Source organism: Lepidothrix coronata, unplaced genomic scaffold, assembly GCF_001604755.1.
Source record: "Lepidothrix coronata isolate B3197 unplaced genomic scaffold, Lepidothrix_coronata-1.0 Scaffold45, whole genome shotgun sequence".
NCBI classification, from domain to species: Eukaryota; Metazoa; Chordata; class Aves; order Passeriformes; family Pipridae; genus Lepidothrix; species Lepidothrix coronata.
The window spans coordinates 5,420,815-5,448,083 of record NW_016690225.1 but is presented as its reverse complement, the minus strand read 5'-3'; the positions used below and the strand labels follow the sequence as shown (position 1 = coordinate 5,448,083).

Below are 27,269 nucleotides of genomic sequence, written 5' to 3'. Positions count from 1 at the left end.
GAGGGAATACAGTTTGGTTCTGTGAATCAGATAAGCTTGTTTTGCCAATTATTTTACTGATTCTTTTTAAGAAATATAAGTTGGAGCACAGTTTTCACCAAAAGAAATCTTGCTGTGATGTCATAGTTTCATGACTTTAATGTCTTTCAGCATTAAAGACACTGATGGCTGCTGTAGCATTCATGATGCTTTCTCTACTGTAGGACAGTCAGTAGATGCTATTTTCACATGTACCTCTCCCACAGTGAAGTATCAGTGTTTCTGTGGAGCAGCTCCTTCCTCAGAGGGACAGGGCTTCCTTGCAGCCCCCTGCTTTCCCTTTGCCACTGAACCAGCTCTGAGTATCTGCCTCTTTTCTGTAGCTTCTATCATTCCTGTGAGAGGCTCATCCCTGAAGGTACCAGTGGGTAGGTTCTTGCTGAAGGATGAGCAGAGATGAGAGGGGCTGGTGCAGTTTAAGGAAGGCATTAATGGTTTCTGCAGGGTTGGTGAAAGGGATAGCAATGCCAGTGAGCAGGATTCCAGTGTCCTCACCTGACCCAAAGTGTCTGTGCTCATGATAGAGCACAAACCAGTTCTGTGTTGCAGGCAGCATGTTGTTAAAATAATTTTTAAAATTTATTATACTGTTTTAATTTTAAAAAAAGAAGTTGCAATATTAATGGTAACTGTCCCTGTACTCCTTTTAGTGAAGGCTGATGGCAATGAAGTCACTAAGTTGCTTGGTTTTTATTTTTCTTTTACATAAATTCTGTGGGTGTTACACAAATAATCATTTAGACAATCACAGAGGTGACAAACAGCAAAAATTAGTTAATGTACTGTTGTGATATTTTGCTCAGTCTTCTTTTTCAAAATTATTCCTTATAATTTTTTTTTCTTTTGAGTTGTTGGTGGGAGAAATCATTAGGATTTTATAGTTTGTTACGGTCAGCATTGTGCTCTCTGTACAGAAATCTGTCTTATTTTTTTCAGTTATGGGCTGAAATTTTTCTGATATTCTAAAAGCGTGCAGTTGTCCTTCAGTTACCTGCTATTCAAATTCCCCCATAGATTTATTGTCATATGTTCTTCTTGGTATTGATCAATCTGGCCTCATGAGAGGTGTGTTTTACCCTTCAGTAAACACTTGCCGTGGAAAAGGCTGAAAGGGATTTTAAAATAATCAATCATACAAACCATTAAGTCTGAAATAATCAATGTAAATTGATTAACTGCCACTTAATCTGTTTGAGTGAAGATGATATCTCAGTATTTGTGTAGCATCATTGGAACAGTGCATCTTATGTCCTATCCCACAGACCCCAAAATGCTTCATCTGGTTTTTCACCCATTTTGACGCAAGGTAGTATGAATAAAGTATGGGGTTGCCTTGCAATTACCTGTAACCCGAAGGAGAGATTAATAACAGAATAACAATGTTTTTGCATTATTAACTTCGGGTGATTTTATTAGGTAGGAGTAGCATCATCATGGCCAGTCTTTGCGAACAAAGATTTGGGAAAGGTCATTAACCCTTCGAGCCTGCGCAGTGGATTTTTTAGGTGAGACCCAGCGTGCGCTGAACTGAGCCCACCCTTTAATCCTGAGGTTCATCTGCCGGGGCCGAGCAAGCTTGGACAGTGGCAGTGAGGTCCTCAGGTTGTAGGTTTGTTTAGAGTGACCTTCTCTTAGATGGATGGCCTTACAGGGCTGAGGAGCTCCATCTGCCCAGAGGAGTTCCCTGACTGGGAATCGAAGCCAGGCCGCAGCGGTGAGAGTGCTGCATCCTAACCACTAGACCACCAGGGGTCCTCAGGTAGGAGTAGCATTTCCTGGAAATTGACTTTTTTGCATTTTTTGAGGTTGTTTGTGGAGATTTTTTTTTTCTAGATAGAATGAGTGCTATATAAACAGTGGAAAAAGCGAATGTTTTTCTTGAAATGCCTGAGTAAATCAACTCACTGATTTGTGGCATATCTTCTATTTGACAAACACAGATAATGAATCTACCATGAATGAACCTGACATTGAAATTACTACCTCTCTATTTGCCCCCACAACTTGGCCCCACAACTATGTAATCCTTTTTTTCTCGTATCATTTTCCTAAAAATCATGTCAGGTAGATACATCTTCAGAGAAAAAGTTTTATGTTTAATTGCTGTAGAATTTTGTTGCAGGTAACAACTTACTGGCTGATTGATGGTTGCTCAGTATGTTATAGTGATTAAGTGGCATTCTCTTCAGTTTACTCCTTTAACTAATCTTGGAAATGAAAATGGTTTCTTATTTCCATTTATCTATTTCTTCTCCTAAGAAGAGGCATTTGCAGTAGGCATGCTAATTTGTGTTTTGGTGTATTTTTGGAGACCAGTCTTTCCAGCACTACAGAGGTTTCAGAACATCTGCCAATATCTGATTACTGGTCATGCGGTGGACACCTTGTCTACCCTCAAGAGTTCAAAAGTGAAGATCAGCAACATAAAACGGACAAATACACACATTTTCATCCCTCCTCTTCTTCTTCCCACCCCACCCCCCTGCCTGATAGAGGGACTTCTAATTTCATTGTGTAATAAATATTTTAATTTATATTTTTAAGTGGATGTCTAGGTCATTTTGTTGTCGGCATAAGTAAAGGTTTATGACTAGAAGAAAAAATATGAAAAGACAAGGAGTCTTGACCTTATGTAAAGAAAGCATTTCAATTCTAGGAAATGGGCTGAAAAAAATGGCAAGAAAGTTAGTGGTAAACTTACGTGTAATAGATTTAACGTAACTGACAAAGCAAAGTCTTTTTACATCTAGTCAGAAAACTAAATATTCCTCTTCTGGCTAGATGTAAAACTCATTAGTGACACCGAAGGGCACTGACATATATTGACCCTGAAAATTTCATTTTGCATTGAAGTATGAGAAGAGAGAATACAGAAGAGATTTGGTATACTTTTTTTCAGAGTCTTAAACTTAATGGACCTCTAATACAGTACTTCAAAATGTATCTTTTAGCATTATGATTTTTTTTCTTGCAGTAAACATAATGAATAAACATAGCTTAATTTAAGTAAATTTGTCAAATAGTATTTATAACAGCAATATGAGACCAAAATTGCATGTTTACCTCACAGGGGGCTATAGTTCATAAACCCTCATAACAAAGGAGACATAAACAGAGGGAAAAAATCAAAAGTTGAAGATGTATATAATTTATATAACCTTAGATGTCCAGTACACAGTCTGCAGCGCTTGGCTCTGCTGGGGAAGGGCTGGGGCTTACTGAGACCCTGACTCCTGGTGACAGTCTCAGTCCTGTGGTAGAGAGGGGGAATTGTACCAGACTTTGTGAAGTGGCCAGGTGCGTGGGTTGAGACTGAAGTAACACCTCCCCACCAGTACCTCATACATAAACACTTGCCACATTTTGAATCAGGCTGTCAAGTCTTTTGAGAATGACTACAGAGTGGGATAGTGTTTGGACAAGTATGGCTGGGAATATAACCTAATTGTGAATGAACCTACTGATTCATTGCAGGGTGGCCACATCTGGGCTTGCAGATTCGATTCAGAGTTGTTCTTCATGCACAGTTTTTAAACTAGAGAAGCTTGGATATGTTTTGTAATACCATAACACTGTATTTTCTTTTCATTTTTTCCATCTAGTTTTATCTCAGGACCTTGAGAATAAAATACACATGGCACAGATCGTAACGTTTTTTCAGATGCTGTTAGTTCTGCTACTTCATGATTACATCTCAGCTGAAGTTGGGGAAACAAGAGCAAGTAGGTCTTAATTTTTGCGTTTCAGATAACTGCCACTTCAAAGAATACTTTGAATTTTTAGTATCCATTTTTGATGTTGATGGTGATTTTCTTCCAGTATAATTTTCCTAGTGAAAATCCTATAATATGTGAGAAACAGCTTAAATATCTTATCTCTCCTTTAGGAGGGGAATATCTTTATTTCTCCTTTGTGTCTTGGAAGTGCTCAAGGGGGCAGATGGAACTGTAAAGCTCCAACCTTGATTTAAAGTTATGTCTTGAGTATTTGTATTTTCATTTCTTCAGAAGTCATGTTCTGAATATCTTAATGTTATGTGAAAAACTGAATAAGGAAAAATAAAGATTCCATGAATGGAAGCTGAGATAACCTCAGTTCTGGGACAGACCTCCTTGCATATTCTCCAAAATTAGCATCTCAACCCCCATCAAATCATGTTTTGTTCTCTAAATCTGGTTTATAGAAAAGAAAACATTAAAGCAAGGTAGTTTTTTGAAAGATAAAGTGACTGAATAAAAGGAATGTGGAAGAATTAATTTCCTCTGGCCATGATACTTTCAGGATAGGTCTTTTTCCTCTAGTTTTGCTCTCAATGCAGCAATTTTCACGACTCCATATTAGCAATTTTCAAACTCCATAAAATTCCTTTTTGTCTCTAGACTTTCAGATACCAGGTTAGATCTGTGTGGCTTACACAAACAATAAACTCCTCTGATTTCTTTTTTCAAATGGAATGTATTTGTCAATATAAATCCTAATACAAACAGCAATTAATAGTAAAAACATTTACTCTGGAAGAAGAAAGTGAAAGTGTTCATTAAAATATTAATTTGATTTTTATCATTTTTTAGGTTGCAGAACTGCTCCAGCGGATTTAGTTTTTATCTTAGATGGCTCTTACAGTGTTGGCCCAGACAACTTTGAAATAATCAAAAGTTGGCTTGTCAATATTACAAGAAATTTTGACATAGGGCCAAAGTTTATTCAGGTTGGAGTTGTCCAGTACAGTGATTACCCTGTACTTGAAATTCCCCTTGGAACTCATGAATCCACTGAGAATCTCATCAGGGAAATGGAGTCCATACACTATCTGGGAGGAAATACAAGAACAGGAAGAGCTATTCAGTTTGCTTATGACCATCTTTTTGCAAAATCTTCAAGATTTTTAACAAAAATAGCGGTTGTTCTCACTGATGGAAAGTCCCAAGATGAAGTCAAAGATGTAGCAACAGAAGCAAGGAAAAATAAAATCACTTTGTTTGCTATTGGTGTTGGCTCAGAAATTGAAGAGGATGAACTTAAAGCTATTGCCAACAAACCTTCATCAACTTACGTATTTTATGTTGAAGATTATATTGCAATATCAAGAATTAAAGAAGTTATAAAACAGAAACTCTGTGAAGGTAAGTGCTTGTAAAATGTTGTTCTGTCTACATATTTCTTAATTTCACAAGCAGAATATATGATTAATGAAACCTAAAGGACTTGATAATCTTTACTCTGATCTTTTTTTCATTTTGGCTTCAAAATCAAAATCACTCCCCAAAGTTTTGGAGTGGTTTTCCCTGTCATGCAAAGAGGTATATTTGGGAAAGATATGATGTTTTAACCCAGTATGTGTTTAATTTCAATATGTATCCTTTTGCGCTAAGCCTAATTTTTTTTTTCATTGCTGAAGTTTAGAAACACTAAAACAGTTGAGCAATTCTTATGCTGCTGAGAATATAGGGTTTACTTTGTTGTTTTTCCAATTGCAACTGCTACTCATGCACAATCTAGCATTTCTTCTTGACAGGTGAGAGAATAGCCTGCCATTACAAACAGGAGTTCTTCTGAATACATACTTCTTCTAGTATGTATTGAAAAACCCAGAAGAAAGACTCTTGGCAAAAATCATAGAATCACAGAATGGTTTGGGTTGGAAGCAACCTTAAAGATCATCTTGCTCCAACCACCTTGCCATGGACAGGGACATCTTCCACTAAACCAGATAGCTCCAAGCCCCATCCAACCTGGCCTTGAATCCTTTCGGGGATGGGGCATCCATAGCTTCTCTGGGTAGCCTGTTCTAGTGTGTTACCACCCTGACAGTAAAGACTTTTTTCCTAATATCTAATCTAATCCTACTACTTCGCATTTTGAAGCCATTTCCCTTTGTCCTGTGACTTCAGGCCCTGTGAAAAGTCACTCTGCAGCTTTCTTGTAAGCCCTCTTAGGTGCTGGAAGGCTGCTCTAAGATCTCCCTTCTCTTCAGCCTTCTGTTCTCCAGGCTGAGCAACCCCAACTCTCTCAGCCTGTCTTTATAGAAGAGATGTTCCAACCCCCTGATTATCTTCACGGCCTCCTCTGGACTTGCTCCAGCAGGTCCACATCCTTCTTGTATAGGGGGCCCCAGACCTGCACACAGCATTCCAGGTGAAGCAGACGCATGGAGTTGTACCAAACTGTTATGATCATTCTTAGAAGGATTTTATATAAGAATTAGGCAAGAGGAACATGGTAAAGTGCCTTTTTAGCTTTAGAATACTAGCAGCATTATTGCATTGAGTTTTCTGTTACTTTTGTGAAACAATGGCTTTCCCATATATATATATAAAAGATAGCAAATTGCTTCTAAAATGTATCACTCAGACTCTACTATATCGTGTTATTTTGTACATTTTATTATCAAGAATTGATGCAAGTTCTATTTCAGTTCTACCATATTTCCGCACTTAGTAAGAGAAAATATTTTTGTTTGCTCTCACTTTGAGTATGGACTTCATTGAAAAAATATGGTGATACTTTTGTTGAGGATATTAGTGTTTATTTCTTGATACATCAAATGAAATCATAATAATTCCTTGTGGCTGATGTAATAAGGTGATCAGTCCAAAAATTAGCTAAGTGCAGCTAAATTCTTTATTAGAGCTTCATGCAGAGAGAAATTCCCCTAAATAAACACAATACTTTCTTTAAATAAAGTTTAGAAGTGACATTATATTTAATCAAATTTCAGAATTAAGTTAACTAGTATCCTTTAAAATTCAACTGCAGTATTTCACAGTAATCTGTGAACGTTGGCTACTTGTACAGACATGTACTTACTGTTTCACTTGAAGTGACCCTTTGCTTCTTCCCCTGACGTCATGCTCTTCCCTCACATTAGCACTGAGATGCCTCTCTCATACTTGGCAGCTTCATTTCTAACCACAGTGTCTTTAGCAAGTGAACTGCAAGACTAGTAAACTGTAAATTTTATACTGAGTTGTGAATGATTTTATTCATTTATTTATTTACTGATTATCATGTTGTTACGATTCACTTTGACTGTGGGAGAGGAAGTTCCATGAGGGCCAAGCAGCAATGATTTGTCTGCAATCAACCACGTGAAGCTATCTGAAAATTTTGCAATACTCTCTTCGTGGTCTTTGTTTAAATGTCTAAAAAAAAGCTAGCTTTTACTGTATGGCATTTTAAAATTCATCATCATATGAACATAGGTGTAAGACTACAGGGACAATATCTCCTTTCTGGACAAAGGAGGCTGAGGTTTGCTGGTTCTTGTAGCAAGTATTGCTGTTAGGAATGGGCTTGTGGATTTTGCTGGGAGTGTGCCTTTTACCTCTAGTGTTTGTTTTAGGGTACCTGTAGGGTGAAAAGACTTGCTAAACATGCCCAAATATTTAAGGAATATTTAATATTTATTCTGAAAGTTGAATGTTCCTGTAGTGTCAATATTCTATAGCAAAAAAAGAAAAAAGACTGTGTGTCAGGAGTGCATTTAAAAGAAAACAATGCAGACCTCAGAAAGTATGTCTGGAGGATGCAGAGAAAAGTTCCTTTGTGGTAGATACTGTGAGTTAACATCAAAAAGTTATTTCATGCTTTAGCAAGGAAAATAAAGCATATGAAAATTGTAAAAATACTAAGAGGCAACAAAATTTCAGAATAGGCTCAAGAGTTAATGTGGCTGGTGCTGTGGACTAGAAATACGACCCCGTTTTCCATGGAAGACAGTTCTTAATTTTGACATTGATTTCTGCATCCTGTATAATGGCTTAGTTAGTTATCAATATAGCCCTGTCAGAAAATGGTCCAGAAGACCCAAAAATGTCTACCTGACTGGGAATTTTTTGTGTAATTCTTCAATATGCCATCAGAAAGAAAGAATATTTTCTCAATGTGTAATTTTACACATGCTTTACTTGTTTTGTGTTTGTTTGGAACAGTTACTTTGTCATTGGTCTGTAATAATGGCCCTCTCACATGAAGTTATCCTATTTCTGATTTAGTTTTTGATTTTACACCTATTTCTAGTACTGTAACTGGTAAGAGACACTTGTGTTCATTTTCTTCTCAATGTATATGTATATGATTATCTGTAATCTGATATGACCGTTATTCAGCTTTGAAGTAAATGTTTAGAAATATTTCCATGATAACAATGCGCAGTTGAAGAAACCTGAAAAAAAGTAGTGTTATTACTCTTACTTAATATCATAAGTATATTGACTTAAATACTGCATCTGTATTTTGAGAAGAGCAAGAGGGAAAAGTGTGTTGGACTTTATATTTCCATTTTTCTTTTGGAAGCATTCATTTCCAAAATGTAGGAAGACTTCTTGCAATTCTTTCTTGTAGAACAGAGAGATAACATATTTTTAATTTGGGAGTCAGGTGTCATTTTGCTGTTGGGAGGAAAAGAAAACTAAGGAGAGTTTAAGTGGCTTCTTGCTGCTGCCCCAAGTACCTGTGACACGTCTTCTTAGAGCAGATTGTCTTTTCCCACCCATAGATAGTTTGTGCAGGCAATTAGCTGAATTTTCTTAGAGTTTATATATCGTGCCTCACCCACCAGAATGGGGTATCTTCTGAGTGCCCTTGGATTAGTTGGAAAGGGAAGTCATGAAGCATTGCTCATATTATAAAAACGAGCCAGTCTAGACCTTTGAGTTAATAATTCCCTGGCACAGGGACATGACTTTTCTAGCCCATAGCTGGTCCACATAGAGATGACAGAACTCTCCAGCCTTTCTTTGGAATGTATTCCTAACCTCTTCCCTGTCTATGAACTAATGCTTTTCTGAAGAAACAATGGGAAATGAATAAAGAAAATGTATTTATTATAACTAGTTTAGCATAATTTTAATAAAACTAAAATTTTTTCATCAGTTTATAATTCTAATACAACGTATGCTGTAGCATTAAATTTCACTCTCCTATCATATTTTCTTTTTTTTTTTTTCTGACAACTTAGGTCCACTGCCTAGTAACGTTTTTGTGTAAAGAGAATTAACCAGAGATAACATGCAGTTAACTTAAATTTCCACAGAAAATATATCACGCATTGTTTGTCCAGTGAGAATAGCTTCCAGCAGATTTCAGTGTAACAGACAAAATAGCTCAGAGTCTATTTCGTGTTAAAGAAGATGAAAAAAACAGTTGTAGATAATTTTACCTTTGTCCATTTTCAAACTGATTTTATAGTTGGGGGGAATGCTGAATCCAAATTATTAGTGCACTGTGGAAATCAACATCTATAATTTTATAGCATTTTGAAACCATATAATTTTAGAAATTAAATTCAATATTTTTATTAGCCAGATATTGTAATACCAATGAACTACAGTTAGTGACAATTCAAAATAGTATGTGAATGTAATTGCAGTAAAATACATCTTAGTATTCTTGCTTCAAGTCCCTGAGAATTCTGTGTATGACTTCTCTCATGTTGTGCTTAACTGACAGTTCTCTGTTTATTTCTTGAAAGGCAGATACAAAAAATTAGTTAGGTTGAAGCTTACTTTTTGAAAGTTTTAAATCGTATTTTGAACTATCCTTGCATTTATTACTTTACAGAATCTGTTTGTCCAACAAGAATTCCAGTGGCAGCTCGAGATGAAAAAGGATTTGACATTCTTGTAGGATTAGGTGTGAAGAAAAAGGTTAAAAAGAGAATTCAAATACCAACAACTAATGCAAAAGCTTATGAAGTAACACCACGTGTTGACCTCTCAGAATTGACAAGGTATTGAAATTTATAAATACACTTCTATACTTAGTAATTTTTTTTTTTTACTTTAAGTGAGAGTTATTTTAAGATTTATATGAATATTAAAGTACTGGTTTTTTTTTTCCCCTCTTCTCCCTTACTTAGGAACGTGTTTCCAGAAGGTCTTCCTCCATCTTATGTGTTCGTTTCCACTCAGAGATTTAAAGTAAAAAAGACATGGGATTTGTGGAGAATTCTGAGTCTGGATAAGAGACCACAGATATCAGTCACTATTAACGGAGAAGAGAAAACACTATCATTCACTACAACAAGTTTAATAAATGGCACCCAAGTTCTTACTTTTGCTGCACCTCATGTAAAGGTAAGGAGTATGTTATCTTCATGCTGGAGTACTTATTTAAATACACATTATTCCATTATTCCCCATTTGTCCAAACCAGTTGTATTGTTTTCTAGTGTAATCTGAAGGTTTTCTTTCAGTCTCCAATAATTTCCAGTGAAATATTCAAATCTTGTAAGAAAGATTGTCTTGGTTGCAGATGAGACAGAGGGATAGAGACTGAATGTCTCTACTCGTGCATTTATAGCAGTATAGGAATATATGCAGCCCAGAGATCACCATTCCTGCCACGGGGAGTGTTATTTAAGTGAACAGAGATTCAGCAGACAAAGAGTGGGAAGGATTTACCACTGGAGTGCTTCATGACCGAATGGGTTCAACTTTCCTGGGAAGCGAGGGCCTACATTTGAATCCCTACTCTAAGTCAGACTGAAGGAATTTCAAATTAAATCCTCTGTGAAGGAAGGACTCCTATCCAAGGAATAGGTCTTAATTACTAAGCTTTTCCTAGGGAGAGGTATTTCATTCTTCTGTTATTGGATGGAGAATTTTTGCTTTTTTCTTTCAAATTTCCTCTACTTTATTATAATTATTAGTAAGGGAAATAAATTTTATTATTTTTTAAGAAGCTGTGTTAAACTTAACTTACTGGAAATTGTTAAAAAATTCAGTTTCAAGTCAGTCAAAAAATTAATATTTAAATGTTTCTGGGAGCTACAGTGACAAATCAGTCGCATTCTTTCAGTCCCAGGTATCCATGAACTTCACCATGAAAATACAACTTTTCTGATTTTTTTCTTTAGTGTTTCTCTGTGCTTGCACTGCTATTATGGAAAACAATGAATTCATGGCTTTCTTAGAGCTGTATGTCTCTAAGCACGATATAAATGTCAATATGCTCTTAATTAACCTTTTTATTTAATAAACCTTTATGATAATTTATCTCTTTAACTGGAAGATGGAAAGATTATATATTCTGATCTGTTGTTTGTTTTATCTTGTAATGAGAGCCATTGTTTTTATTTATTTACAATCTATGTAAGAAAATAAATAGAAACAGAGGTACTTTTATAGGGTGTATTACTATTAAGTCAAATAAACTTAATCTCTCTATATGTCTAAAAAAGATAACAAAGATGTATTACTTAATGAAAGATGCGTATTTCAGTTTATTCTTATTAATACCAATTTAGTGTGGGATTAATCTCTGTGCAATTTAGCATCTAGGCTAGGCTAGGTTAAAGAACTAGATTGTTTTTGAAATTAATAGATAGGCTCAGGAAGAAGATGTTCCTTCCCATGTTGAATTTTATTTCTAAGCTCCGTGAGATAAATGCTTTAAAGGTATCTCTCGCTTTCTATTACTTGTAGAGTTATGTAATTTGTTTGATTTTCAAGCTTTAGAAACCTGAGGTTTTGTACAGTAATGTCTGGTTTATTCATTGCAGTATTGTGATCCTTTCTGCCATGTCATCTTTTTTTCATGAGAGATTAAGTCGAAAAACTTTCAATTGCCAGTTTGTTTTCACCATGGTTTGTGATCTGAAGGGTTTGAGTCATTATACCACTGCTGAAAAAAAAGGCTTCAGGCTGCATATTTTGAGCAAATACAGGTTTGGACATGTTCAAGATCACAGACTAAAGAGATCTATGTGAGTTATAAAATAATTTTGAAATAGGGATTTATTATTACTAATTGTCATCTCAATTACAGTACTACTTGGCAATACTTTTTTGCCTATACAGTTTACTACTATTTGTATGTAAAACCTGTAACACTGATCATCTCAACCACCAACAGTAGTTTAAGTATTCAAATGCAGTTTTATTGTTATTTAAATTGGAGACATTTTGTTTAAAATAATTCTGTTTTCTTTGTTTTCCTTAGATTTTGTTTGATGAAGGCTGGCATCAAATTCGTCTTTTAGTAACAGAAGACTCTGTAACTTTGTTTATAGATGGCCAAGAAATTGAAACTAAGCCATTACATCCCGTTTTAGGTATTTACATCAGTGGCCTAACCCAAATAGGAAAGTATTCTGGAAAGGAGGAAACAGTACAGGTAAGCATATGCTAAAACTACAATAATCCAGTAATTCTACTGTAGATTAATATTACATTGGCGTCTTCTGTTTCCTTGAGCTTACTCTTCTAATTTACAGTAGACTGAAATTTATTATACAAAATCATACTACTTAAAGAGAGAACAAAAATGGCCATGAGGATTCAGCACAACTGATGTATCCTGTGTGATGGGTGCTTAATGGTCTCACTGATTTCAAGGGCAAAACTGATCCAACGTGGTTGCCTGAATTGGAGAAACAGTGTCTGAAAGCAGGGAATTTCCTCTGTGCTTTCCTTCCATCAATATATGGGTTATGCTCGTAAAAGAGGGAGAAAACGAAATTTTGATGAAGTTTCTTTCTCCTCACTTTGCAATCACGATAGTTTATGCTAGAAAAACTGACAGAGGTTTTATGTTTTTGGAATATAGCAGCAAAGCAGAATGGCACGAACTTTTGTTTTTCTGATGCCAGTGTTTTTATTGGTAGCTTTTTAAAGATTTAATTTGTATGCTGAACTCTAAATGAAATTCTTTTAAGCGTAAGAGATGCTTCTAATGCTTCACCAGAAATTACTAATCCTGCATCTAGTACAGGCAAGTCAGTGCTGGAGCATCATCCTAGGTTGTTAAGGTAAAAAAAGAAAAACGTTGTTTTTCCCTGCACTTGTAACTTGTTTCTGCAATGATACTGGCAGCCACTGTAGTTCATGCTGTGTATGTTTGGATTTATTGCAAAGGATTAAGGGCAGTGATTTCTGTTATTTTAGAAACAAAAATCTTGGATTGATTATTTTGCTTTAAATAATTCTGTTACAGTATGTTTAATTGGTTGTGCGTGAGTTACCTGACTAAAAATGTTTCTATATCTTTAATTTACTTTTAACTGTAGCGAACACACAGAGCTCTAAAGAGTCTTTATGTTTTGAATTATAGTTTGATATACAAAAGCTGCGAATCTACTGTGACCCAGAGCAAAATAATAGAGAAACAGTCTGTGAGATCCCAGGATTTGTGAGTATGATAGATGAAGAGGACTGCTTGGTTGTTTTTACAAATTGCTGTTTAAAGCTGACTTAATGAAGTCTTAAAATAAATAGTACTATGTTTTTTCAGCTGGTGCAAACACATGCTTGTTACCTGTGCAATAGCAAGTGACACAAACCTTGTCTGTTTTCAGCCTTATTTTTCACAAAGCACTTAAAAAGTTTTTTTAGTTTAGATATTTGATGGTGTAAATTTGACACCAGTGTAGAAGAACCTCAGGATCTTTCGTTAAAATTTCAGATTTTAAACATTATATATTAATAAAACTTCTATGTCACGATAGTGTAAAATTCATTAAATACGACTTTTTAACTTATCTGATATACTTTTTGCTACTTGTCAGGTCATTTAGACTCTGAAATTTTGGTACATAACTGAAAAACCTGTATTTCTAAATCACTTTCTCCTGTCAGAAATATCTGTGCTGAGGTCTATGATAAATATCTTGCTATCTGAAATGTTGCCAAGATTTCCAGAAGTGTGTTGTGAATAAGACAAAATAAAATTCTCTTCAGGATTTTATAATTTATATACACAGTTAGGAAACGTATGGGGATCCATCGACCCTCTCTTTGTCCTCTTACTTACAGTTAATAATGTAATAAAATGTTAAACATGCAAACAGCTTTGGAAACTGTTCATGTCTGACAATTGGAGCTGGATTTAAGCATTCAGTTTCCATCTCAAAATAAAAGCGAGAGATTGATTTATGCATGCAGATTCCTTCTGCATGTATAAATACTCTCCTTTGTTTAGTGTCTAAAACAAACTATGCTAAAGATTATCAGCCACCAGTGTCTTACTATGTAGGCCCATATTCTTTGTGTTGTGATTTGATTTAGTATCAGGACCATTTTGCTTGTTTGACAATAGAACTGTGGAATTTTCAGCATCTAGATTTTATTTTTTTTCCAGACTGGCACAGGCTGCCAGCTAGTCTGTTTTTCTTCTTTTCATTTGGGGCCAGTGTGTCTATTGCAGTCAACATCCTTATTAAAATTATTTTTGAAAAAGCTTACAACTTTCAATTAAGCAACAAGTAGGTGGCTGGATTATTAGCTGTTCTGAAATCTGTGTAGGTCAAGAACTAGCGGTTTCAGGAACGCTTTTGTAAAATTAGCTTTCAGTCTTGAACAAAATACAGTATTTGGCTAGTTAACTGCACCACATCTCTTTTTGTTCTTTACAAATTAAAAGCAGGATATGACAAGTAAACAAATGAAAAATATTTTGCATAAAGAAAGCAAGTGAAAAAAGTAAAAGGTCTGTCAAATCTTAGATTCTCTGCTATTTGGCCAGGAGTCCAAGCCAAAAATTTGATTTTTGACATTTTAGTTTCACTCGCTATTGTTTTTAGTTAAATTTGGACTTTACCCATGAAATTCTGGACTTTTTCAGAAAATAAAAATGTTGCATGATCTCCAAGGAAGAATAAGCACTTTGTGGTTGTATTCTGTCGGTGTGGTTGTGTCAGAGCTGCTGAAATAAGCAGAGACTGTATGTACTAATTACAACCCAAATTCATCCCCTTTCCTAGAGATACCTGCCTGCATACCTGGCTGCATAGTAATTTTAAGCTCCTTTATGATCCGTGGAGAAAGATGACCTTCTCTAGAGGTTCCTTATGCTGAAAATTGAGAACATAAGAAGCTGTCTCTCTCCAGAGAGTGTGTAGAGAATCTGTGGTGGTTACATGCAATAGAAAATTCCTGTAATGGTGCAGCTACTGGTAGCTGCTAAACCATTAAGACAGACAATTTTGTGCTTGCTATGCTGGAATACTTGGGGATGGATTGTTCCGTGATGTTTCAGATACTGAAAAAAAAAATCAATTGATAGCAAAGTCTAATGCAGTCATGTAGGACAGCAAGAAACAGTCAGCCTTGTTGCTGTGCTGCTCTGTGTTTTCCCAGATGTGAATTCAGGCAGAAATCAGAGATTGCAGAAATATTTTGGTACATTCTCTGACAAAAATGAATAAGCAGAGGAGTTTTTTGATGGGAAGTTACTCTTGGTGAGAGATTTGACCCAAACGTAGACATTAATTGTGTCAATATTGACGTGGTTTATTAATTCTAATTTTGTCAATGCTTTTAAATATTGCTACTGGTAGCTCCTTTTGAGCTTAACAACAAAATAAGCTAAAATTATTTCATATGTGTTGATAGCAGCTGCACATAAGTCTGAGAAAGTCTAAAAATTTGAATTACAGTACCTTGGTAGTTACAGCCTTAAAGTTATGATTGGTTTTGATAGTGTTATTAATCCAAAATTAATGGATTTTGCTTTTTACAACTATTCCTGTGCTCTTAAACTGTGTTTCTTCTTGTTTCAGAATGGAGAGGTAGGCTCGATCCTAAACTACTCAAACTCAGTTTAAGGTAGTATTTGACTTTATATAAGCTTCTTATTATTCTAGGTAATAATTGTTTTCAAAGGGGAGCAGAGATTTGCTAATCTTAAAAGTGCTGGATTTCCATTAATTGAACTCTCATCAATAGATAAATTCAAAATAATTTTTCTGAAGAAATGCATGTTTATTAGAGTAAGTGGCCTGATTTTTTTTCTCAGTTCGATTCAGTTGCTCCTATTTGCGGGCTGGATACTGTTTCCAAGGGATGGGGATACGCACGGTCAGGTAGCTGTTACCTGCATGGTGCTCATGGGAGCTCCCTGACCAGGAGCTTGTCTGAAGGCTTGATATAGATAGTTTCCTTAACCTTCCTTGTAATTCCAATTGGTACCATTGCAAGGAAAATGTGGATTTGTGTTTTGATCAATCATTTGACTCTAGGAAAGAATTCCATTCAGAGAACACTGTGTAAAAAAAATCTTAGTTATTTTAGAAAATATGAGTAAAATGTTATGGAAAGTGGTTTAGATAATAAAAATCTGCATTTTTGTAGCTTGGATTCTTAAATTTTTGCCTTCCCATAGCTCTAAGAACTTCCTGGTTGAAAAAGAATTCAGTGAGTCTTACTTCCGCATATAGATTTAGTACAGATGTACCTGTATTTTGGGTTATATTTGATAATTGATCACACTTAAAATTATTAATATAAATTGGTTTAGGAGAAGAGTTTTTCATGTTGCAAGATTTAAAATTATCAAACTGTATGAGAAAATATTTGTGAAAAAACCCCCACAAAGTTAGAGGTATCAGCACAGTATTGGTACTTTGTTTGGTTTTATTCTGGATAAAATAGTGAAATCATGCATGAAAATTAGTTGGAGGGCAATATTCAGATAAACAGAAGTTCCAGACGAACAAAGGAGTGAAAGCCAGGACCAAGTTAAAGCCAAGCTAAGGAAAATCAGCTTCATATGATGTTATGATATATTTGTTGAATGCTTTTGGCATATGTATTGATGGCTGGTTTAACTCTTGGTAGTGCATGAATGGTCCTAGTGATGTAGGCTCAACACCTGCCCCCTGCATATGCCCACCAGGAAAGCAAGGACCTCCAGGCCCCAAAGTAAGTCTTTATTCTGTCTTATTGAGCACAGTATTTTTTTTTTAAATTTTATTTATTTTCAGATCTTTTGTTGGTCAGTCATAATTAGGCAGACTGAAAAAGTAGGGGCAAATTCTCCTAGTTCTGTTTTCTAGTGCATGGATATAGTGATTAGGATCCTCAAGGACAGGTTTTGCTGCCATAACTCCTAATAAAACAAATATATCTTCTGTTTTTTAAGGAAGATGTTCATGGGTGCAAAATTATGTTTCTTTGCTACTCTTCAGCTGATGATGCCGCACTGTTAGTTGTTTGAGAATTAAATGATTTGCTAAAAAAAGTCTTTTTATTGGGAGGGTTTTTTTCCTTCTTTGTAAAAGAAGGAAATAGATGCTTACTGGGAGACTTCCACCTCAGCTGTTCTGATGACATCCCTTCAGTGCTGAAGAGCTAAAATGAGAACCAGACTGGAGTTGCAAATGTCTGACACGGCAAACTTAAATCCCTAGTATTTTGCTGTAGTACCTTTCTCAATAACTGTCCTAAGCTTGCAAGTGTAGACAAGAAAACCCCAGACCACTTGTCTTTCATTAAGCAAGTGAATAAAAAACCCTCTGTTCTCATTGTATAAGAGGTTACAGTATGCTGCAGCTAACTCAAGTCAAAAGGTGTATTGTTACAGTGGTAAAGATTTCTGATGAGGGAATTGGAATCCACAATATGGAGATCATAATTATTATTTCATGTAATAGAATTTTTGTGGTTTTTTACCTTTTTTTTCTTTTCAGCGTATATAAGACAGAGAGAATAAAGTATTTATCATTTTAAAAAATTGAAAACTACTTCCTGTAAAGTATGAAGGAGTATGAAATGTCAGAATTAGGGTAACCTATACAGTTTTTTTAGACTGCTTCTTCATGTGCAATCTTTCAGCAGAATTGCAGTATAATATTTTTTTTGGGATAAGTGAATAATACAGGTGACAAGATGCTGCCTAACCCAGAATGCTGCAGAAAGAGTGAAAAGGAAGCCAATTTAAGATTGAAAAGGTTATCTTAGTTATGATATTTCTTAACTTTTGAATACTGAAATCTGGAACCATATAAATTTAAACTTTATTTCTGTGTTTGTGATATTAATGGGCTACAATAAAACTAATGAAATCAAAACAATTTTAAAAAAAAGTAACTGATATTTTAAGCTTTTCAAGTTAAAGCATAAAATTTCCTCATTTAAATAGTGTATTTGAAAGCAGATTTATTATTGATCAAATGCCAAACCTGGACTTCTTAATTTGGATCACAATAATTCTGGGTAACCTATTATTAATTTAGCAAGCAGTAACTGTTAGGCATTTTTAAAGGGGCATTATTCTATATCCTTTCCCATTTAGTTCAGTGTTACATTTCTGTGGTTTATATGTGAAAATAAGTTTTTTCATAGTCACATTGAAAGCTAGTTTCCCGTTTCCCTTTTAATGTCCTCCTTGTTTATAACAATTGTGCAGCTATAACTGACTTGTTATCTGTTGATGGTTCAGGCTGAAGACATCAGTACCTGCTTAACGCTCCTGTAGAAGAAAAATGTTTTAGTAGATCAAGTCTTAATGGATTTTGCTGAGCTCACATCAAGGCTGTTAGTAAAATAGACAGAAAAGTCAATACTCTAGGAGGATATATTGAATAGGAAGTTCCTCCTTTCTCGCTATAAACATGAATTCTGAGGATCCAACTTTTCTTTTACTTTAACATGATCATAGAAAAGGTTATAAAAATAGTTGCAAAGGACTTTTAAGAAGAAATCTAAAAAACCTTATATTTTTTAGACAGCCATAAGTGTGTGGGGAGAAGTTTATATTATTTAGCAGGTTTTAGTCCTGGCACCTGCCTTTCCAGTGCTTTTGTTTTAAGAATTAGACTCAGACAAAGCAAATGGGAGTTTTCTTCAGAGTAGAACTACTTGATTAACAAGATTTTAATAAAGATTATTTCATCCATTTGATGAAAATTGTTTTTATTTCTGTTGATTAAAATGTTAAAAAGCTTGAAAGCATTTGAGATGATGGGTCAAACTTGTGTTGTAACTGTGTGGGCTCACTTCTCCAAGTCCTGGGGGGAATTCTCCCAGAGAAGGGTTACAATATCAGTTCTCTTTCACTGTAGGAATTACTCCACAGTAGCAAGTATCTGGCCTTGTTTTGTAGAATGTTGTAGGGTTAAGGTTGCTCTGTGCTCTTTCATATATTTTGTGTGTTAACGTATTGCTTCTGCATAGGGTGACCCTGGTCAGCCTGGAAATCATGGTTACCCTGGTCAGCCTGGTCCAGATGGTAAGCCTGTGAGTACTAAAAACTTAGTCATATATTGTAAATGTACGATTAACAGGAGAAAAAAACAGGCACCAGGGATACCAAATTTTCAGATTTAGATGATTTTGTCTTCATTCTTTGAAACTGTGAATGTCACTGAAGTGCTATCTGCATGTAGCAGTTCTATGAATATGTTAATCGTATTATTTTTGTTTCAAGCTTAAGTATTGTAAATATGAGTTAGGCACTGCTCTAAATCAGAGAACAGGCTATGAGTGCTCCTGTTGGTCTTTGCATAATTTTGCAGCACTTAACACCTTCAGTCTTTACTCCTTAAGAACTGGTTCATTAGAAAGCACTTAAGGGCAGCTAAAATCCTGTCTGTTTTTTTCTTAGGGATTGCTACTCATGTTTAAGCTTGCTATGTTTAGTTTCTTTGTAGGCTACGTCAAGTAGTCCATCAAAATATGGAGATATAAATTAAAATGTTAAAAATATAGCTGTTTTTCAATTTTGAACATTGTGTGTTAAAACATACATCACAAAATGTATAAAAACATATAAAAATACTTATATTTCTCGTACCCTAGATTTTACTTTTTAAATTGTCATTCCATTAATATGATACTAGGATGGTAAAGACTGAAAGAAAGTGGATGAATAACATACGTCCCTAAAATAAAAATGACAGATTTGGCAATGGCTTGTCTGGTCTTCAAGGTTAAAATTGTTTGTTGTAATAAAGTTTTAATAGAAGCAAACAAATATGGAAAAGTAGCCTAAGGTTTATTTCAAATATATATTAGGTCTCTGAATCTAACAGAAAGCCTCTAAGATATTGACAGCTAAGCTTCTGTGTTGACTACAGGTTCATTAGCAGCCTGCAGTCTGTATCATCACAGTGGTGATATGGTGTGTTAAGAGAAGGCAGGTCAAAAACCAGGAGACTTGACCACTCATTCATTTTCTAAGAATATTGTTTACTATGCATTAGAAGCTGTTTTATTTATATAAAAAAATAAAGGAAAAGGAAAAAAAAATTGGGATCATTTAAAAAATTGCTTCTAAAAATAGAATAATTTCTCTGCTTAGATTGGAAAGATTAACGATGATACTGTAACTATTGACAAGTCTTTACAAAATCTGCCCTTGTTTATCAATTCTAGTACTTTAGCACATTATTCCTACTAACAAGGCAGTACCCACAGCTAACATTCAATTTTTGTTAAGAATTTTTCATACTAGTAATACATTAATTTCTATGCCACCTAAACAGTGGAGATTGATACTTATTTGGATATATTGTCTTGTCAGGGTAATAAGTATTACCAATTACAAAGAAAAAACTCCATGCTGTACCCTATAAAATGTTCACATTTATCCTGTTTTGTTCCTTAGTTATGTGTTGGCCTTTTCTTAGGGATGGCACCTGGTTAATTTAATTGTGATGATTCCATTTGTAAGCAGAGCTAATTTGACAGGAAAATAGGCACTGAAAACAAGAAATGGAATTGTTTCTAAAACTGAATAATTCCCTGTTTGAAATATGAGACATTATATTGAAACCTGACCATGATGGGCCAGATGAGAATTGAGTACATGAATTTTTCAGTAGTTCCACAAGCAAAGATCCTTATTTTTCCTGTGGTATAAAAACATTTTTATACTTTTGCTTTGATCTTATACAGCTTTAGATAGCTGTTACCTTCAGAGTTTTTTAAAACTAGAATTAGAAAAGACAATCTGAATTGAAATTATCAGTGCTTTAAAATACTGCATTTTGGTTCTAAACAATCCTGAACATACAGGTTTTAAAGTATTCTAAGATGGGGAAGTGGATTTAATCAGAATAAGTTTTCAGTTGATAGTTGGTGGTGCTTAAGGTTATGAAGAGCAGTTCTGATCTCCTACAGAAGACAGGTATACAGACTGTTTGAACCTGGAGTTGCATGGGAGAAGGTGTCCATCACTGTTTGACCATGCTGATTTCTGGAAGGAGATTTGCAGTATTGATAATCATAGCAGAGCTGTCTTTAATCCAGCTAAATCTGATATTCTGACAAAGTGATATCATGTAAGCTTTAACGAAGGCAGAATGCACTGGGTATCGGTAGGGAAATGCCAGTTTCCCTTCTCTCTTTTAAAAAATAGACTAAGACTTCATTTCTGAAGCATCTAGTCAGCTGCAATAGTATTGTTCTAGAAACAATTTGTTGCGACTCTTTCATACTTTTATGAATAGGTTTCTACTTCAATGCTATATGTTTTCCCATAGGCACTGAAATTTGTAACAGCATGACTGATGAAGGAGAAATAAATTGATACTCTAGACTTTCTGTAACTTTGTAAACTGGCAGTTACGGCTTCTTTTTTCCTGCGAGCGAGTCATAATTTGCATAGATGGGCATTCTCTGAACCTAAAAAACATTACCAAAAGTATCTCAGAATGAGAATCAAAAAGCCCCACTAAAGGAGAAATTTTACCACTTTGCTGAAGTTCATATGTTATTTGAAATGCTTGCAGCAAAATCCTATAATTTTATTAACTCAGTAATGTTTTTGAAATATCAGCTGCAGTTTTTGCACTTGTTCTTTGTAAGGACATAATTACAAAACTATTAGATCATCTGCAGGTCTGGCCAGTACATTATTGTTCCTTACAGTAGATTATTGAGTGCTTTCCAGGCAAGCTTTTAGCTGTGAATGGTGGGAGACCCTTTAGATACACTGTGCAGGAAAACAGATTCCTCTCACTGTCTTTCTGTTTTACTTATGTATTTGCTAATATGACTTGTATGTTTTCTGTGCTGTCAGTGATTTTCATTGTTTGAGGAAACTGTGCTCATATGAATCTTTTTAGCTGTATCACCTGGGGAACTCTGAGAAGCAAGCTCTTAATTCAGACAGCACCATAGGCTTACAGGTAGTTGTGTAGTCAATCTTCTTTAATCGAGTGGCTTTTGAGTGAAAAACTTTTCCTGCAAAATCAGTCTTTTCTGTTCCCAAACGCATTTTTATTTTCTACTCTAAAGTTATTCCAGTTTGCCTATCTGGTATTCATTTTCTTTGACTATAACTAGTCAACAAAATGTTGACTTCCTCTGAGAAAAGTTTTAGGCGTGCATTTATATTACTATATGTAACTGATTTTTTGATTTAAGGTCTTAGTGTGGGCCTTCAGTTGCCTTAGATTGAAAAGGCTTCCATCAGTACGGTATCGAATGTAGATACCGTCCTGATCATCGAGGTCTGCAGTGGCCCTTTGGAGCATCATGCTGAAAAAGATTGTGATGATGCCGCCCTTGTGGCCCACACAGAAGCAGCTCTGCAGCGTTTAACATCCTGCTTTGCAGACGCTGCTGAGCTCTTTGGCCTGGAAGTCAGCTTAAAGAAGACAGAAATTCTCTATCAACCTGCACCTCAGGAAGTCTTCCATCATCCCCATATCACCATTGGCCAATCAGAGCTCAAATCAGTCCAGCAGTTTAATTACCTAGGTAGCCTCATCTCCTTGGATGGTAAGATTGACGGAGAGATAGACAACAGGTTAGCAAAGGCATACAGTGCTTTTGGAAAACTCCATAAAAGAGTATGGCGTAATAAACACTTGAAGAAAAGTACCAAGATCAGTGTTTACAAAGCCATTGTGCTGTCTACTCTTTTATATGGTTCCGAATCATGGGTCATCTACCACCACCACCTGCGACTCCTAGAACACTTCCATCAACGCTGCCTCCATACAATCCTTAACATCCACTGGTCAGATTACGTGATCAATACATCTGTTCTAGAACAAGCAGCAGTCACAAGTATTGAGACCATGTTACTGAGAACGCAGCTGTGCTGGGCAGGACACATCTCAAGGATGAAGGACCACCTCCTCCCTAAGATCCTGCTTTATGGTGAACTTGCCACCGGCTGCCGCATGAGAGGAGCCCGGAAGAGAAGATACAAGGGCTCCCTGAAACAACATCTCAGCCTCAACCATATTGATCAACATAACTGGTCTACTCTGGCCTCAAATCAGGAGGCCTGGAGGCACGCCATCTATAACGCTGCTGATGCCTTTGAGAAAGCACGTAGGATCACTGTCAAGGAGAAAAGACAACGCAGAAAGAATCGTGTCTTGCAGAATATACCACCTAAGGAGTCCTTCTGCTGTGCCTTTTGCAATCGGACATGTCTATCTCATATTGGCCTCATAAGCCACCAGTGTGCTTGTAACAAATGTGGATAGAGCCTTTCCCAAATCTTCGTTCGTGAAGCCCAGCCATGATGATGTGATTTTTTTAGGTAAAACATCAAAGAAAATTTAGTTTATTGGTTTTGGACTGGCTAGATTGTTCTGATATGTAAAGTTAATTTTAGTCCAGAAAAATTCAAAACAATTCCTGTTAATACCTTCAGCCTTACCAGAACATAATTATTCACCTAGCGTTACCCAGTAAAATTATTTTCTGTAATATTTGGGAAGGTGAACATAAACATAATTAATTTTCAATAATTTCTTAATTGTTCTTTTTATTAGTTTTGTTCATATGTTGTTTTTTCCCTTTAATTGCCACCTCTGTTTATTTTCTGATACATACAGAAAGGATCAGTTGAAGTTACTGTAAAAAAACCTGAAAGTGAGAAGCATAATAATTAGTGAAAATACAGTTTTTGCAATCAAAAATGTGATTCAGAACCTGAAATTATTAAAATGTTTAGTCAAGAGAAAAGCACTGGTAAGTAAGTGGAAGGGTAAAAATAGTATTTGAATCTCAACTCAAACTTATTTTAATGGACATTATTCATCCAGAAGAAACAGTTGGAGTGATTGCTGGCCCTGAAAGTGCTCAGCAGCCTGACTGTGTGGTCATAAAGCCATTTTTTATTCCAAAGGATACTTTTTATGTACTGGGGAAAAACTCACGGGGAAAAATAAATGATCAGAGTCTGTGCAGCGATAACTTGTGATTAATAGAGGTGATAGGTTATCAGTCTGCTGAAAGAAATTTAAAAAAAACCCACTTATTTGTCAGTTTTGAACTGTGAACCATGCAGCTGGAAAATCTGGACAATTTTCCAGTATTCCATCTAGTTTGATTCATGAAAGTTTGGAACTGTTTGCCTTGTCTTTACAGTATCTACAAGCAATAAGTAGTTTAATCTGTTGAGACTGACTTTACTGATATATGTAGACAGAAAGTTCATAAGGTGTCAAAACCTCACATAATAAGTAATTTCTGATCATTCCAATATATTTTTTTAAAAATATAGTACATTTTTACAGCTGTACTAACTAGAGTTTCATATTTGGTGACCAACTGAAGGCCAAATCAACAATGCTTTTGGAATAAAAATGGATAATATTTTTATGTATACATGGAATTCCCTGTGCTATTGCATGATTTGCCTGGGATTTAAGTTGTTCTAAACTCTGGAGCTACTTTTCTCAGGAAAATTTCATAGACATAGTTGATAATTCATCCATAAAATGCTGCCTTCAATTCCAGAAAAGTACATATTCCTCAGTAAAACTGTGATGTTGTTGTTATTAGAGGAAATACAATTGCTCCATTCTAATACAGTTGTGTAATGGCTTCCCTGAGACCTACCACTTTGAAATTGGAGCGATGCCTGATGCCGACTTGTGCTGCCTACAGCTGTATAGTTTAGACAGCAGTAACCAAAGGCAGATGATATGATAAGGATGAACAACTAAGCAGTGAGCAGGAAGTTATACTCCCTCAGTACATCATCTCATCTCCCAACACTCTGAAGCTCAAGAATTTTAAACTGGATTTATGGCATTTATTTAATGATCTTGATGGATCTTTTTTCCTCTCAGGTATTTGAGAACATCATGCTCATGTAAAGTATACTGGTAGGGGCTCTGAGTTATGAAAGCCTTGGCAGATGATGGAGTAGCTAATGGAAGAAAGTGTAATGAAATGGAGAAATAATAAACAGACCAAACAAGGCAAACCCAAAAAAAGGCAACATAAAAGCCAATGAAAACTTTCTTCTTTACTTTTCTCATAACAATGTTTACATGATAATAAATATTTGATCAGGAATCACCCTCAAATTTATGTTGGAAGATAAAAGATTCATTTAGCTACCTTTCCAATCTAATGCTGGATCTGCCCTTCATTTTTGCTTCAGTGTGGGCTTCACTGCAGAGACAGTTCTGGTGAGCTGCAGAAGTAAATCATGGAATCATAGAATAAGTTGGGTTGTAAGGGACTTCCGAGATCATCAAGTCCAACCCTTGATCCACTACCACCGTGGTTACTAGACCATGGCACTAAGTGCCACATCCAGTTTCATCTTAAAAACCTCCAGGGACGGAGAATCCACCGCTTCCCTGGGCAGCCCATTCCAATGTCTGATTACCCTCTCTGTAAAGAATTTCTTCCTAATATCCAACCTAAACCTTCCTTGGCACAGCTTAAGACCATGCCTTTTTGTATTACTGATAGTTGCCTGGGAAAAGAGACCAACCCCCACCTGGCTACAACCTCCTTTCAGGGAGTTGTAGAGAGTGATGAGGTCTCCCCTGAGCCTCCTCTTCTCCAGGCTGAACAGCCCCAGCTCCCTCAGCCTCTCTTCATAGGACTTGTGCTCAAGTCCCTTCACCAGCCTTGTTGCTCTTCTCTGGACCTGCTCCAGGACCTCAGTATCCTTCCTGAACTGAGGGGCCCAGAACTGGACGCAGTACTCCAGGTGTGGCCTCACCAGCACTGAGTACAGGGGAAGAATCACTTCCCTGGACCTGTTGGCCACAGAAGTCCTTCTACAGCACCATGCTGTTTAACAGAGGGAGGAGAGAAAGATGACTGTTGTTCTGAGCTCCTGAGTCACCACTGCTTAACAAAGTCCCAGAGAAAGGAGTAAGGCACAGGCTCCAAACAGACATGCTGAAGAGGGCCACTTGACTGATCCACATGTCCAAAGGGGCAGGAAAAAGAAAAGCAATAGCCACATGAGTACAGACATAATGAGGTATTAGAGATGTTAGAAAAAAAGCTCCTTGAGAAAAGGAAGAGAAAGGACCTGAGGCAAAAACATTAGATGATAGAAAAAATTCTCAGAGAAAGGTTAAAACACTTAATTCAAACACATGGAGTACTTTCTGTCATTTCTGTTGCCTGGCAGGATTTTAGTTATTGATATTGCCAGTGAGGGCACGTACATTTACTCTTTAAATGGGTACAAAGACACAGGGTGTCTAAATTATCGTATTACTCAGCAAGCATAGGATTTTTATGCTGCAAGGTATTTTGTTTTGCCCACGCTGCAAGACAGTGGGCAAATATTTTGTACCACTGTCTTCTACCACTGGGTGGGTGTCCAAAGAATCTCAAATGACAGGTGCTGCCTGTGTTAGGGAACTGGATTCAAAATTGTGTATCAAATTCATAGTTAACTATAATACTTCTCACACTATTTGTGTGTCTTCTGAGAAGTTCATGAGAGAAGACCAAACCCAGATAAAAAGTATTATTTTTTGTGGCAAATTTAGTGCTTTCACTGTATTTGAAAGTGAACCTTCAGTCCTGAACTCAGCAGTGTCAATTGTAACAGGAATTTTTACTTCTGTCCCTTTTACATAAAGTGGCAACTGTGGCAGTGCCGTTCTTGCAGCATATGTATGTATGTCACATAGGTACTCCTACTGAGGGCTTTGCGGTTAGGAAAGAGTGCGAACTCTTGCACTAAAGAGTTGACTTTAGTGCAGAAAATTTGTAGGCTTTAGCATATAGATTTATAATCCGTACTGCAAAGGAGTAGTGATACAAATACATGCTCAGTTTTTATGAAATCCAGTTTTCTTTTTACAGAAGGTAGTTTTACCTTGTCCAGACAATTGCTATGTGATTTTTACCAGACACCGATTCTCATTTTTGTGACTTTCTGCAAATTTCCTTTTGAATCTTCTCTGTTCCAGCTTTCCATTAACAGAGCACACTGACAATGTGTTTGATTTGTGTTGAAATCACATTACAATATGTAGCTCTGAGCTAAATATGCAGTTTTGTAAGCTGAAAACTCTTCTGCCATCTTCTATTCATGTTGTGAATTTCAAAATTCAGTTCAGCTGGAAATTGTACTCCTCTACTTCTTCCCCTTCTTAGTTAGAGGGAGAAGGGAAATTGCATTGCAGAGATCTAAAATATAAAATAGAGTTTTATTTATATATAATTATATCCTACAGAAAGTCATACAAACCTTTTGCCTTTTTTTTTTTTTTTAGAAGGAAAAAAAGGGATACACTTTTAAAGGCATTTTTTGGTTTGGTGAATTATTTCAGCTAT

At 35.9% G+C, this 27,269-nt stretch overlaps 1 protein-coding gene across 1 annotated transcript in view; it reads left to right on the top strand.

Moving 5' to 3' along the window:
- Positions 1–3,654: 3,654 nt before the first annotated feature.
- Positions 3,655–27,269, top strand: part of COL21A1 (collagen type XXI alpha 1 chain) — a 73,033-nt gene continuing 49,418 nt past the window's right edge. Inside the window, exons 1-9 of the mRNA XM_017814486.1 lie at positions 3,655–3,761; positions 4,611–5,162; positions 9,601–9,769; positions 9,899–10,115; positions 11,983–12,156; positions 13,093–13,170; positions 15,539–15,547; positions 16,596–16,679; positions 18,933–18,995. Coding sequence (XP_017669975.1) covers positions 3,674–3,761; positions 4,611–5,162; positions 9,601–9,769; positions 9,899–10,115; positions 11,983–12,156; positions 13,093–13,170; positions 15,539–15,547; positions 16,596–16,679; positions 18,933–18,995 — 1,434 coding nt within the window. The 5' untranslated portion in view covers positions 3,655–3,673. The remainder of the gene's footprint in view (positions 3,762–4,610; positions 5,163–9,600; positions 9,770–9,898; positions 10,116–11,982; positions 12,157–13,092; positions 13,171–15,538; positions 15,548–16,595; positions 16,680–18,932; positions 18,996–27,269) is intronic.